Here is a 13297-nt window from a genome sequence, read left to right on the forward strand (position 1 = left end):
CAGTGTCCTTCAGGGAAAAATTCCATTTGAGGTTCTCGCCTCTCATGTCTCCTTACCATCATTTCATAATCTTCCAGCTCATGTTTTTGGTTGTGTTACTTTTGTCCATGTACCAAAAAATCAGAGGTCTAAGTTGGATGCTCGGGCCCTTAAGTGTGTGTTTGTTGGCTATGGAGGCTATCAGAAAGGGTACAAGTGCTATCATCCACCAACCAGAAAGTATTATGTCACTATGGATGTTACTTTCTTTGAAGACATGAGTTATTTATCTTTTTCAAATACAGCTCATCAAGGGGAGAATTCATATTTTGAAGAGCTATATCATGGAGAGGGGGAGGAATCATAAAGAGAAGGAGAAGCCACACAGCCAGGAGGTATTTTGATGGATCCGGTTGAGACTATTAGCTCGCCGCCTCCAGCAGCAGAAGCACTATTTTCCATCACTCAGAATGAGGTTGAAGACACAACTTCCCCTCCTGCCATCGCTTCTACCACTGACCCACAACTTCCTGGTACTGAAGATCACCCATTTGAGGTATGTCCATCCACTGATACTAGTAGTAGTGAGTCTGATGTTGAGCAATATGTGTTACCACATAGGACCACTCGAGGTCAATCAGCCAAAAGATATGAACCTACTCTTACTGCCAAATCAAAATACCCAGTAGCCAACTATATGTCCACTAGGAGGTTGTCTAAGTCATATGAATCATTTGTGAATCAAATATCTGCTGTATCAGTACCTAACAAAGTGCAGGATGCCTTGGGGGATCCAAAGTGGAGGAAGGCTATGGATGAAGAGATGGAGGCGTTGCAGAAGAACAATACTTGGCAACTTGTGCCTCCACCACAAGGCAAGAAGGCTGTAGGTTGTCGTTGGGTGTTTACCGTGAAGCATAATGCAGATGGATCAGTGAATCGATACAAAGCACGTCTTGTAGTAAAGGGATTTACTCAGACGTATGGTATAGACTATGATGAAACTTTTGCTCCTGTTGCCAAGATGAATACTATTCGGATTCTGCTCTTATTCGCTGCTAGTTTAAACTGGCCACTCTGACAGTTTGATGTCAAGAATGCATTTCTTGATGGAGAGTTAGCCGAGGAAGTGTACATAAGCCTTCCACCAGGGTATGTAGTTGCTTCTCCTGGTGAGTTTGTATGCAAATTGAGAAAATCTCTGTATGGTCTCAAACAATCACCTCGTGCTTGGTTTGAAAGATTTTCACAGTTCATGCGGAAGGTTGGTTACAGGCAAAGCAACTCAGACCTTACCTTGTTTCTCAAGCATCAACAAGGGAAGGTAACAACTCTAATTATTTATGTGGATGATATGGTAATCACTGGTAATGATACTGTTGAGATGGATAGACTGTAGAGACAGCGAGCCTCTGAGTTTGAGATGAAGGACTTGGGTGAGCTTAAGTACTTCTTAAGAATTGAGGTAGCCAGGGGAAGAAAAGGAATCTATTTGTGCCAGAGGAAGTATATTCTTGACTTGCTGACAGAGACAGTTTTGTTGGATTGTAGACCTATTGACACTCCTATTAAGCAGAACTATTGTTTAGCTGAGTATCCAGATCAGGTACCTACTGATCGAGCTTGCTATCAGAGGTTAGTTGGGCGCTTGATTTATTTGGCTTATACTAGACCAGATGTTGCATATGCAGTGAGTGTGGTGAGTCAATTCATGCATAATCCGAGTGAGAGTCACATGGATGCTGTTATGCGAATTCTGAAGTACTTGAAGTCAGCTCCAGGAAGGGGAGTACTGTTTTCTAAATACAACAACATTCTTGAGGTTTGTGGCTTCACAGATGCAGATTGAGCTGGAAATACCACAGACAGGAGGTCGACATCAGGTTACTTTACCTTTGTGGGAGGTAATTTGGTTACATGGAAGAGTAAAAAATAGAAAGTTGTGGCACGTTCTAGTGCTGAGGCCGAGTATAGAGGTATGGCTCATGGAGTGTGTGAATTGTTGTGGCTGAGAAATCTGTTACGTGAACTGGGTTTCAAACTCAAAAATTCCATGCAGTTGTATTGTGACAACAAGGCAACTATTGACATATCACAGAATCTAGTACATCATTATCGTACTAAGCATGTGGAGGTTGAACGTCACTTTATAAAGGAGAAGCTAGATGCCAAAATTATTAGCTTTCCTTTTGTTCCAACTGAAGAGCAACTTGCAGATGTACTTACCAAACAAGTTTCCAGGAAGGCGTTTTATGACTCACTAAGCAAGTTGGGCATGGTTGATGTATATGCGCCAACTTGAGGGGGAGTGTTAGTGTGAGTCATCGTTCCCTATTAGGAATAGACTACAAGGGAATGTATTGTTGTAACTATTTACCTTGTATATGTTGTGTAGTACAGTAGTACACAATAGTTGTAGTACGATTGTAATCTGTTTATATACACCACAAAATGGGTGTAATAAGATATCAGAAAATTCATTCTCTATATCTCGTCTTATTTGACTTGATTATCATAGTTCCACATTATAAGATTTTGTGGCATGACATTAAAAAAAAGGGATCTGTACGTTTTCTTCTTTACCATGGCCAAGAAAATGCAATATTTCATAATACATATGGACACTGTGTGCTATGATTGTATAGTCAGATACTCAGATGTTAAGGTTTAAGCACCGATGGGCCGGATTGGAGGAAAAAGGAGGTCGGTGTTGTAGGTTCAAATATGGCAAACCGCCCACAAGTTCATGGCGACCGGTCATGGCGATCTTGAGATAATTCTCAACTTGGTCACATGTATGTCGCCGGCTACCTATATTGAGTAGCCTTTTGTGACCAATCTATCACTTAATAAAATAAAATAAAATAAAATCTCACACTTCTTTTGTGACCAAGTTGTTACCTAATAGTGTTTGCACACCCCTGTCTTACATCAAGGGGAGCAAGACTAATCCGAGTATCTAGGTCGGAAAATAGAACTACACAAAGAGGTCAGAGAATTCATGCACAGAGTTCTTTTATCATAAAGTAGCGAAATTTATGTGCATCTCAAATGGGGAATATAAATTTTTTATGATACATCAATACACTGATACATTAAATAGTTTTATTTAATACAAAAGTGAATCAATTATTTTCTTTTTGTTGATAAAGGTAAACTAGTTTGATATAGAAATAAAGTACCAAACACCTAGGGCACTTTTACTTACTTGGAAGGAAAAGGAATGATTACGGGGTAAAAACATTCATGTATTTACTAACACATAAAGGAATCGGAATGATTCCGGGTAAAAGAATTCCTGCGTTTACTAACACATGAAGGAATCAGAATGGATATAGATCCCACCTCCTTATCAGGAATCGATTCCTGAATACTCAGGAATTCGATTACGAAGGGGGGATATGGGTTTAGGAATCATTCCTCCGGAATCAATACCGATTCATTTCTTCTCTCATTCCACTTGTTTCCGATTCATGATTATTTTCCATTTCAAGTAAATAAACGTGCCACTATACTTGAGTCAATTTATTCGTGAATCAAACAAGTTTTCTTGATGTGTTAGCAAATTGATGTAATGTATGAGACAAAGGCAGATAACTTGGACCGAAACCATTGTGTGTGTATTTGTTCTTATAATTCATCGGTATTTGTTAAGGCTTGCGTCCAAAATCCATCACCAACCAAGATCAAGTCACAGCAGAATTTAGCAAAGGTCATATCGAAAGTGACCCCAAACATGAAATAAATTACAAAATGGCCAGGGGGGAAAGAAAGGAATAAATAATTGCATTGACCAAATTCAAAATGAGTCAAAGAAAAGAAACCAGCTTCGACTACAACGACAAAGCGTATAAAAAGGCAGTCACGTGAATGCGGAGACTCCTGAGAGCACCCAAACACCAAACGACGCCTCCTCCTCCCTCCACCACCGCGGCGGTTACTCACAAATCAACACCAATATTTTTTTTTTCTCTCTCTCTACAAAAACGGAACCGCCGTTTAAATCCAATAATAACCGACTTTCAGATTAAGCAAAATAGGTTTCCTACTCATCTTCTGCTACTACTTCTTCCTCCTCTCCCTCACTCTCGCAGCCTGCGTCGTCGGTTCGTCGCTCGCTAATTCAACCACCCCCGCCGCCTCCGCCGCCTCCGCCGCTTCCGCAATGGCGGCCATGGAGAGCTTGATCGGCCTCGTCAATCGGATTCAGAGAGCATGCACGGTCCTCGGCGACCACGGCGGTGGCGACGCCGGTTCTTCTTTGCCTACTCTCTGGGAGGAGCTTCCCTCCGTCGCCGTCGTAGGAGGTCAGGTCTGTAGTTTTCTCCTCTCTCTATCTCTCTTTGCACACACTCACATTCTCAGTTTGTTATGCTGTTTTCCGGCGAAGCGAGTGTTTGAGCTGCGCATGGTTTTGATTTTGCAGAGTTCCGGCAAGTCATCGGTGTTGGAGAGCATTGTCGGCCGCGATTTTCTTCCGAGAGGATCAGGTTAGGGTTTATATGCCGATTGGTATTTCATATCCACCGTACTGAATTCTGCGATTTTGCGCTGTTTGGCTGTTGAGAAAGAAAGTGGAATAGTATAGGGAATGGTCAATTATTTATCAAACTAGAAGTCAACTGAGTCAAACTAAGGCACTGAGCAATTTTAATTTTGTTGTTAGATGGTTAGGCTTTACTTTGTGATTAGTGATTAGAATAATGATGAAGGTATATAAAGGCACAGAGTAAAGGGGTTAGAATTAGTTTTAATTAATATGAGTGCCCCTGTTTTCTGTTACAAGTAGGTAATGATGAAGCTCTTTGATCTTGGTTGGGTTTTCAGGGATTGTGACAAGGAGGCCTTTGGTGTTGCAGCTGCACAAGTTAGAACAGGGGATGCAGGACTATGCTGAGTTCCTCCACTTGGACAAGAAAAGATTCACTGATTTTGGTATGTTACTCGTTGTACAGATATTGCTATAGATGGAACTCCTGATTTTTAAAATTTTTTTTTCAGATGAATTGATAATATGAATATGTTCCATTAGAATTTCAGACTTTTCGTTCCATCATGTCATCAATAGTGTTTGTAAAATTGTATACCGTCTTATGGAAAACTGGAAGGGTTGCTTTAGGTTTTTGGTAATAAATGCTGGATGATGAAACAAGAAATGGATCATTCAGATGTGCTATGTTACATGTATATGGGTGCCAATTCTTGTGTTCTTTTTACTTCCAGTAGATCTCTAAATTTCTAAATATTTTTTCATGCCAATCAAGATGTTAGGTTTCCTTCTCAAAGACAAAAAGAAGTTGGTATATTATTGTGATTCAAAATAGCCTATATTCAGGTTTGAATGCTTAAAGATTGGTCTAGCAATAACATTTAGCACAAGTATCCAACTGTTTGCACTTTTATTCCATTCTGAAACAAAAAGTGAAATGAAATCTGTCTTTCCGTGCACTTTTTTTTCCTTCATAAACAGCTGCAGTTCGGAAGGAAATTCAGGTTGAAACAGACAGGATGACTGGGAAATCAAACCGGATTTCTAATGTTCCTATTCATCTCAGCATATACTCCCCAAATGGTAACATTGTGATATCCTTTGTGTGTGTGTTTGTGTGTGTGTGTGGTGTATCTAATGATTGGGTTTAATGCTCTGTAGCATAAAGTTTGAACAGCTTACTTTTTGCTTGCTAGATTAAGTGTTTTTTAATTGTTCTCGAGTCCATTCTACTATCTGACAATCATGGTTTGTCTTTTGGCAGTTGTCAATTTAACATTGATAGATTTGCCTGGCTTAACTAAGGTTGCTGTAGGTAAACTTCATTTACTGTTTCCCTATTTAACATTATAAAGTGAAACTTATATACATTTCTTATTTGTTGAACACTGTACTTATAGATGTTTGTTACTGACAGAGGGACAGCCAGAGAGTATTGTTCAAGACATAGAAAACATGGTTCGTTCTTATATAGCAAAGGTAATACAAAAGTTCCTTTCCCTCAATTTTTTGATAAAACTCTTCCTAATTGTGAATATTCACTATTCATACCCCTTGAATGTTCAAGTATTTGGGAAATTCTTATGCTCTAGCTTTATTTCAGTCAAATTAGGGGGCGTAAAAGTTTTACCTAATTGGTTTACCTGTCTTCCAGGTTTGAGTAGAGAAGTCAGTTATCTTAAAAGTACTAGTAGTAATGTTATTTATTCCCTATTAATTTACAGCAGATCTCTGTTAAAGTTAATGTATCTCTCACTTTGTAGATGATGTCCCTTATTTTGATGTGATTAAGTACTTAGAGGTGCTCATAATGTGGGCTAGATTTATGCTGCAAAGTCATATGAAACATATTCATTACATTTGTAGGTTGCCAGTTACTTGAACTAAGGAGTAGATTTTTGCCTTGAAGTTCAGTGCAATTGAACAAATTTCATCATGTATTCTTGATGAATGTATGTTTTTTTCTACCTTGCAGCCTAACTGCATAATTCTAGCAATAACTCCTGCAAATCAAGATGTAGCAACATCTGATGCTATCAAGATAGCAAGAGAAGTTGATCCTACAGGTATCCTTTTTGTACAGTGTTCCTGCTTTATTATCCAAGTATATGATCTCATATGGGGTTCATGCGTATATTCTCCTGTTCATTTTGAATTGAGCCTTATGTTTATTTCATAGGTGACAGGACATTTGGTGTGTTGACAAAGCTTGATTTAATGGATAGGGGAACTAATGCTTTGGATGTAAGACTTCTAGTCTTTTTTCCTTTTTTTTGGGTACTATGTTTCATTCTTATTTGTTAAGCTTTGTTTATTGAGAATCTCTGTTTAGCTGGAAGCTACTTAAGGATTGTTAAAGTTTTCAGAGATGGTGCATAACTATCAGAGTTTAGCATTTTAGTTCAAAACATGTATTATGCACTATCCTTGAATTGCTCTTTTACCAACTGTAGGATAAAATAAATTGACCATTGAGAAAGTATGTATTGATGCAGAGAATTAATCTTTCTCAATAATGTTTTCTTTATTTAGGTTCTTGAAGGAAGATCTTATAGGCTTAAACACCCTTGGGTTGGAATTGTGAACCGTTCACAAGCTGACATTAATACAAATATGGATATGGTTGCTGCAAGAAGGAGAGAGGGTGACTACTTTTCTGCTAGTATGGATTATGGACATTTGGTCAACAAAATGGGTTCAGAATATCTTGCAAAACTTCTCTCAAAGGTTTTTCCTGTCCTATTAATTTATGATATTGTATACTTTTCACCCATTTTTCTAATTTTATATAGAATGATCTGGTTAAATTTTTGTTTTGGTATGATTTCAGCATTTAGAGTCTGTAATTAAAGCTCGAATTCCAGCAATTGCCTCTATGATCAATAAAAGTATTGACGAACTTGAATCTGAATTGGATCATTTTGGTAAACCTGTTGCTATCGATGCAGGGGTGAGGAACTTATGCATATTATCTCCTTTTTTTTCATTTTTTTTTTCATATTGGGATCATAATTTGGTTTATCATCTGATAATATTTTGTTTTAATATATTATGTATCAGGCCCAGTTATATACTATCTTAGAGCTGTGCCGGGCATTTGACCAGATATTCAAGGAACACTTGGATGGAGGGTAGGGTAATCCAACCCCTGTATTTTTTTATTTAAAAGTATATGAAGTAAAATCAATTCCATTAATCAATCCGTTTATTTGCCATATACATGTATAGCTGTTTAGAAATAGAGGCTACTATCCTTTCTCAAAACATTCAATTTTCGGATGTGGAATTCAATGCTCCATTTAGCATATCAAAGAATTTGTTTGACCTCTCCATTTTACTTATGAATTCAATTTTCTGTTTAGAAGGATATGTTTGCTCTTTCAATGTCATATCTTCTTTTCCAAGTGAAAATTCTTTTGAAATAAAAGAATTGAAAGCAGTTAAGTTCTAATATGACATAGCCTGTGTTTTTGCATTATATTTGCTTGCTTTGATGAATTTCCATCCTTGGCTCTGATTATTGATCTTAAATTATACCCTGAAAACATTTCTGTTTCTTCCTGTTTTGCTAAATTGCAGACGACCTGGTGGTGATCGGATATATGCAGTATTTGATTACAAGCTTCCTGTTGATTTGAGAAGGCTCCCTTTTGACCGTCATCTTTCACTCCAAAATGTAAGGAAAGTGGTCTCGCAGGCAGATGGTTACCAGCCTCATCTAATTGCACCTGAGCAAGGTTATCGGCGCCTCATTGAGAGTTCACTCAACTTTTTTAGAGGCCCAGCCCAATCTTCAGCAGATGAAGTACGTGTTCACCATTTAATATACCATATATTCTTGTTTCTGCAGCTATCAAAAGCGGGATTCATGTCGAATCTTAGTGGTTGAGCTTATTAGCCATCCATGAACTTGCAATATATTGTTTTCTCAAATCATTGATCCAATACTGCAGGTTCACTTTCTTTTGAAGGAAATTGTGAGAAGGTCAATCGCAGAAACTCAGGTTCCTTGCTTTGTATAATACACTTTATTTCCAAGTACTGGTTTAGTAATGGGGAAAGTTATAGGTTTTGTTTTGGATGAACAGGAGTTGAGGCGCTTCCCGACTCTGCAAGCAGAACTGGCAACAGCTGCTTCTGATGCCCTGGAGAGGTTTCGTGAAGACAGCAAGAAAACGATTTTGCGATTGGTGGACATGGAATCCTCATATCTGACAGTGGATTTCTTCCGGAGACTCCCTCAAGAAGTGGAGAGGGGAGAAGCAATTTCATCAGTCGCCTCTGAAGATCGATATTCTGAAGGGCACTTCCGCAGGATTGGATCAAATGTTTCCTCCTATGTTGGGATGGTGTCAGAGACACTGAGAAATTCTATACCAAAGGCTGTTGTTCATTGTCAAGTGAGGGAGGCTAAGCGGTCTTTGCTCGATCACTTCTACACTCAACTGGGCAGAAAGGAGGTATTCCAACAATCAGCATGTCTCTGTTTTAATCTTAAAAGTTATTAATAGTTCTCTGATTGAGTTTTGTTATCTCCTCCAGGGAAGGCAACTTGCACAAATGCTTGATGAAAATCCTGAACTGATGGAGAGGAGACAACAATGTGCCAAGAGGCTTCAACTATGCAAGGCTGCTAGGGATGAAATTGACTCAGTCTCATGGTCCAGATGAAGTTCGTACTCAATGCATACATCATTTCTTCTAGATAAGTAAAGCATGAATCGAAATAGAAACACTCTTTAGTTGGATTAGAATTGTTTCCGGTAGTTTAGATAGAAACCAAACAGAAGCAATATTGACGTTTTCTGAAGGTTGAGGGATATGTTTGTGGGATAATGTCGGGGATATCATCCTTGTTTATATGGCATTTTTTTTTTTGTTTATATGGCATTTGTTGTCACCATGAGGTTTTTCTTCTTTTGCCTTTTTAGAAGGTTCATGTCGTTCATTAGTAGATCATTGGCTTGGTGATACCATAATGATTTCATGTTGATATTTGAAGTGCCCAATTGGCTCGTTTGTATTGTTCCATCTTATCTGGTGATTGTGTCAAGGTTGAATCTAATCTTTTGGAGTAAAAATGCCTCTGAAGTGAAGATGGTAATAGAATGGAAAAGAAGATTGTTGAATTTTGTTCAAATGGGCAATAAATACATCATTTAATGGTAGTGAAAGTGATATTGAAACTATAGCTTGTAACACCATTCTGTGCAGAGTATTACCCACATTTGAGATATAGAAAGGTAGAACCGCAGAACTGAAGTGCCATTGCCAGCACACGCAGTTGCACTTAAAAGTATACAAAAGCTGAAAAACAGTTGCACTTATTAATGTACCAGTCTCTTTCACTCAGATTCAAGTCTCTGTTCTTCACTTTTATAGAGTGAATCAGAACAAATCTGTTTCCAATTCAACTAAAATTTGTATGCAACTATGCATTCTTATGTAGCCACAAAAAGCTACGTCTTTATGATTGAATGAACAGTGAAGAATAATACAGCATCCCAGAACTGTAGCTGCTATGTGGAATATATATGAAGCAACAAAATTATTTAAGCCTGCCTTTGAGCATACTAAGAATCTGCTATTCATTCCTTTAAGCACCACTTGTCGCACTACTAGTACCACTCTTCTTATCAAGCTCTTCTAATGCTGCCCACAATTTTGGATCATCATAGTTCTTGATAATAAGGGTGGGTTTTGCTTCCAATAATATGTGTTCTGGATTTCCGGTGGTTAAACCAATAACCGGCATACCAGCTGCAACTCCAGCTTTGATCCCCGAAACAGAATCCTGGCAAAGTGAAAAAAGAACATCTCATGAATTTCAACCTTATGCACAAATTTATTTTCTTAAGAACATGAAATGAAGAAGAGGCAGACCTCGAAGATGAAAGTGTGCTCTTTTGATGCCTTGATCGCTTCAAGGCCCTTCAAGTACGGCTCTGGGTGAGGTTTGGCATGCTCACACTCACTCCCAAGAATAACAGCTTGGAAAAAATCCGAGAGGCCAAGGCTAGAGATCATTAGTTCAGCATTTGGCTTGGGAGCATTAGTAACTGCAGCCCGTTTCAATCCACGATCTTCAACCCATTTCCTCACTTTATCAAGACCACTCACTGGCTTCAATTTGTCTCCAACCAATCTGTATTTACATGAACGAAACTATAAGCTGGGAGTCGGAAGATATTTCAAGTCTAGAGAAGGTCAGGCTTTTTTACCTACGAAACAAAGCTTCCTTCTCATCTGTGAACTTTATGCCTTGTTCAAAATCATCAGGAAATAGTAGCCTGGCAACATCATCATTGTGCTTACCAGCAATATTCTCAATATAGTAATCCTCAGTAATTGGAACCCCTCCATTGAAACCTATCTGTTAAATGCGAGACTTCAGTTAATCAACTATCTCTACAGTTCAAGATCTTTAAAATACATACAAATTGCATACTTTGTTAAATCAATAGTTAATGATCCTTCATGAACCTTTGCACGTATATAACTATATATGACTATTGTTCACAGTTATATAGTTTATACAACACTACAAGAAACTTCGATTAAATGGCAGAAGCATCATTTGTAGTTTCGATGGTTTAATAGGAATGCAACTAAAAACAATAAATCATTTCTTCATAACAGAAGGCATCTTTTCTTAAGAAACATAAAACTCTACCTCTTGAAGCATTTCACGGAAAGCAGCATAGTGAATTGGATCTGAATCACATACAGTTCCATCAATATCAAAGAGTACTGCTTCTATTGGAGCAAGGCCAGAGAGTGCATTTTTGCTGGTAGTACACACACACCCACCAAAAGTGGGAAAAAGAAGAAAGCAATAAGATATAAGAGCCAAAGGAAAAATACAAACAAACTTATATATACAAATGCAAGAAATAATTCACTCTTCATGTAAAGAAGAATCAATGAAACACTAAATCACAGACAAAAACAACAAACAAAAAAAAAAATCTCAGATTTATACAGAGAGAAAATGGTCGAGCAGAACTATTCCTTGGGTGTAATGCTGCCTTATAGAATTAGATTAGTCCCATGTCCCATATTCCCAACAGTAATGTCCACCTATATCTAATAACAAAACAAACAAAACAATAACATAACAAAAGATAAGCCTCGCTTTTGAGAGGTATCTCTTTCAAACTCTTTTTTTTTTTTTCAAACTAATCAGTATTAAGGAGAACATAATAGCTAACTGTAGGATATGTCAACATGAATGCAATCTCCCTACTTGTATTTTTAATTACTCCTAATGACAACATTTTCCATGTACTCTTTATACTTTGACCCTAGACATGAATTACTACATGTAATGCATAGTTCTTGTATGCTCTTATAAATTTAGCCATTTGGGCAAGCCCATTACTGGTTCTGCCCTCTACTCACTTCTAATAATCTATGTTCCTTAATTTGATGCCCAGAGAGCTTCATGTCAGAGAAACCATAAAGAGTTTGATAAATATGGAAGTTTTTTTTTTTTTTTTTTGGCAAAGGATAAATATGGAAGTTTAACCATGCAAGTATACTCCACATCAAGTAACTAAACAGGGAACATATCATGCTCGATACAGTTGAATTCTGAAAAACCAACACTAAAAAACGACCATTGTGGTACTAAACGGAACCGATCATGTGCAACAAAATACAATGCCTATTAAACAAGCTTAGATATGCATATGCATATAAAATCTCTACAATCACAGAGACATTATAGTCCAGCAAACGGTCAGATTTCATATGGGGAACCATCGAAAATTATTTAGATTTGAACAAAGAAACCATGTCATGAAATACAGATCAATGGAAATTTCAAAACGTTAAAAAGATCAGAGTAATACAATTTTGTGCTAATGCCATTACAATTTTGATACATGAGAATAACCCAGATGAAAATCAATGTGAATGTTGTAAGAAAACGAAATGAAAGAAGAAAAACAGGAAGGAGAGTACCTGTCCACAGAGCTTTCACCAGAAGAAGCTGTCATAGTTTGATGGGTTCTGGACGATATTTCTCTGCGACCTTGGAAATGGGTAGCAGATTGTGAATGAAAGAAAGAAGGTGAAGTATGAATATATGAAGGCAAATGAGAGAAGGAATCTACCTTCGAATCAATAGAGGAAGAAAGATGCGAGTTGTTCCCAAAAATATTTGTTCTCTTCTTTTTGGTTATGAATTTTTATTTATTATTAATCATAGCATGTGGAATTAATGTTTTGACGAACAATTTGTGAAAGAGTTGGAGAGCCTACCCAAAGGTTTTCCAATATTACCAAACTCCCCACTTTTCTTTTCTTTTTTTTCTCTACCCCAAAAGTTTGAGTGCAAAGAGGAATGAGAGGGCTCTCGAGCTGATCAGAGGTACGCTAAGATGCATTTTCCAATTTGATCAAGGATCGTTGAAGCAGAGGAACCGCCCTGATGGAATTGGTCTAATACACATCATTAGACCCACCTCTAACATAATTTCAATTTTTCATCAGAGGTGTCTTTAGATATCGTTTAAGTACGAAAAGTGCTATGAAATATGTCTGTGGTGTGGCTTCTTCCTGTATGGACTAGAGGGTTGAGACAAGGTGATGTTGGAATAGTAGCATTGTCGTCGCCTATTCCAAAGTTGGCTTTGATTAATAAACAACAGGAGATTGTTGTGTCTAAGTTGGAGAAGAGGAATCGTGGAATAGGTGGAAAGGAGAATAGGAGATAAGGTCTCTACTGAAGTCATTACAGAGCGTTCCAAAATTAAGGAGAGCAAAAAGAACTTTGTCGTGATGTATGAAGGATTTGCGACATCCAATGCGTAAGGAAATTATCGC

General features: G+C 37.7%; 2 protein-coding genes across 3 annotated transcripts; one reads left to right on the plus strand and one right to left on the minus strand.

The window, feature by feature from the left end:
• The first annotated feature begins 3876 nt into the window (after nucleotides 1-3876).
• Nucleotides 3877-9492, plus strand: LOC112177074 (dynamin-related protein 1E). The gene is made up of 15 exons (XM_024315267.2): nucleotides 3877-4291; nucleotides 4406-4469; nucleotides 4807-4914; nucleotides 5450-5551; nucleotides 5733-5783; nucleotides 5886-5947; nucleotides 6444-6534; nucleotides 6648-6712; nucleotides 7001-7195; nucleotides 7299-7418; nucleotides 7529-7599; nucleotides 8048-8273; nucleotides 8422-8472; nucleotides 8557-8928; nucleotides 9011-9492. Exons 1-15 carry the CDS (start codon nucleotides 4145-4147, stop codon nucleotides 9137-9139), a joined length of 1854 nt encoding a protein of 617 aa, XP_024171035.1. The 5' UTR covers nucleotides 3877-4144; the 3' UTR covers nucleotides 9140-9492.
• Nucleotides 9493-9722: 230 nt separating this feature from the next.
• Nucleotides 9723-12652, minus strand: LOC112177075 (haloacid dehalogenase-like hydrolase domain-containing protein Sgpp). Of its 2 annotated transcripts, XM_024315269.2 has the most exons (6): nucleotides 12586-12652; nucleotides 12434-12503; nucleotides 11142-11256; nucleotides 10690-10841; nucleotides 10352-10613; nucleotides 9723-10262 (listed from the first exon to the last, which is right to left on the minus strand). In XM_024315269.2, exons 2-6 carry the CDS (start codon nucleotides 12466-12468, stop codon nucleotides 10065-10067), a joined length of 762 nt encoding a protein of 253 aa, XP_024171037.1. In that variant the 5' UTR covers nucleotides 12469-12503; nucleotides 12586-12652; the 3' UTR covers nucleotides 9723-10064. The 2 variants fall into 2 exon arrangements, with proteins under 2 accessions (XP_024171037.1, XP_024171036.1); XM_024315268.2 differs by lacking the exon at nucleotides 12586-12652 and having other exon boundaries at nucleotides 12434-12579.
• Between the last annotated feature and the right edge of the window lie 645 nt (nucleotides 12653-13297).

Source organism: Rosa chinensis, chromosome 7 (genome assembly GCF_002994745.2).
Source record: "Rosa chinensis cultivar Old Blush chromosome 7, RchiOBHm-V2, whole genome shotgun sequence".
In the NCBI taxonomy this organism is placed as follows: Eukaryota; Viridiplantae; Streptophyta; class Magnoliopsida; order Rosales; family Rosaceae; genus Rosa; species Rosa chinensis.

Bases quoted from the DNA above. Each gene is read 5' to 3' on its own strand.
- LOC112177074 (XM_024315267.2), top strand. From the start codon at position 4,145: ATGGCGGCCATGGAGAGCTTGATCGGCCTCGTCAATCGGATTCAGAGA. The intron at 4,470-4,806 runs GTTAGGGTTTAT...TTGGGTTTTCAG, and splicing joins TTTTCTTCCGAGAGGATCAG to GGATTGTGACAAGGAGGCCT. The intron at 7,419-7,528 runs GTGAGGAACTTA...ATTATGTATCAG, and splicing joins CTGTTGCTATCGATGCAGGG to GCCCAGTTATATACTATCTT.
- LOC112177075 (XM_024315269.2), bottom strand. From the start codon at position 12,468: ATGACAGCTTCTTCTGGTGAAAGCTCTGTGGACAG. The intron at 10,842-11,141 runs GTAGAGTTTTAT...CGCATTTAACAG, and splicing joins TCCGTGAAATGCTTCAAGAG to ATAGGTTTCAATGGAGGGGT. The intron at 10,614-10,689 runs GTAAAAAAGCCT...ATGTAAATACAG, and splicing joins AAGGAAGCTTTGTTTCGTAG to ATTGGTTGGAGACAAATTGA.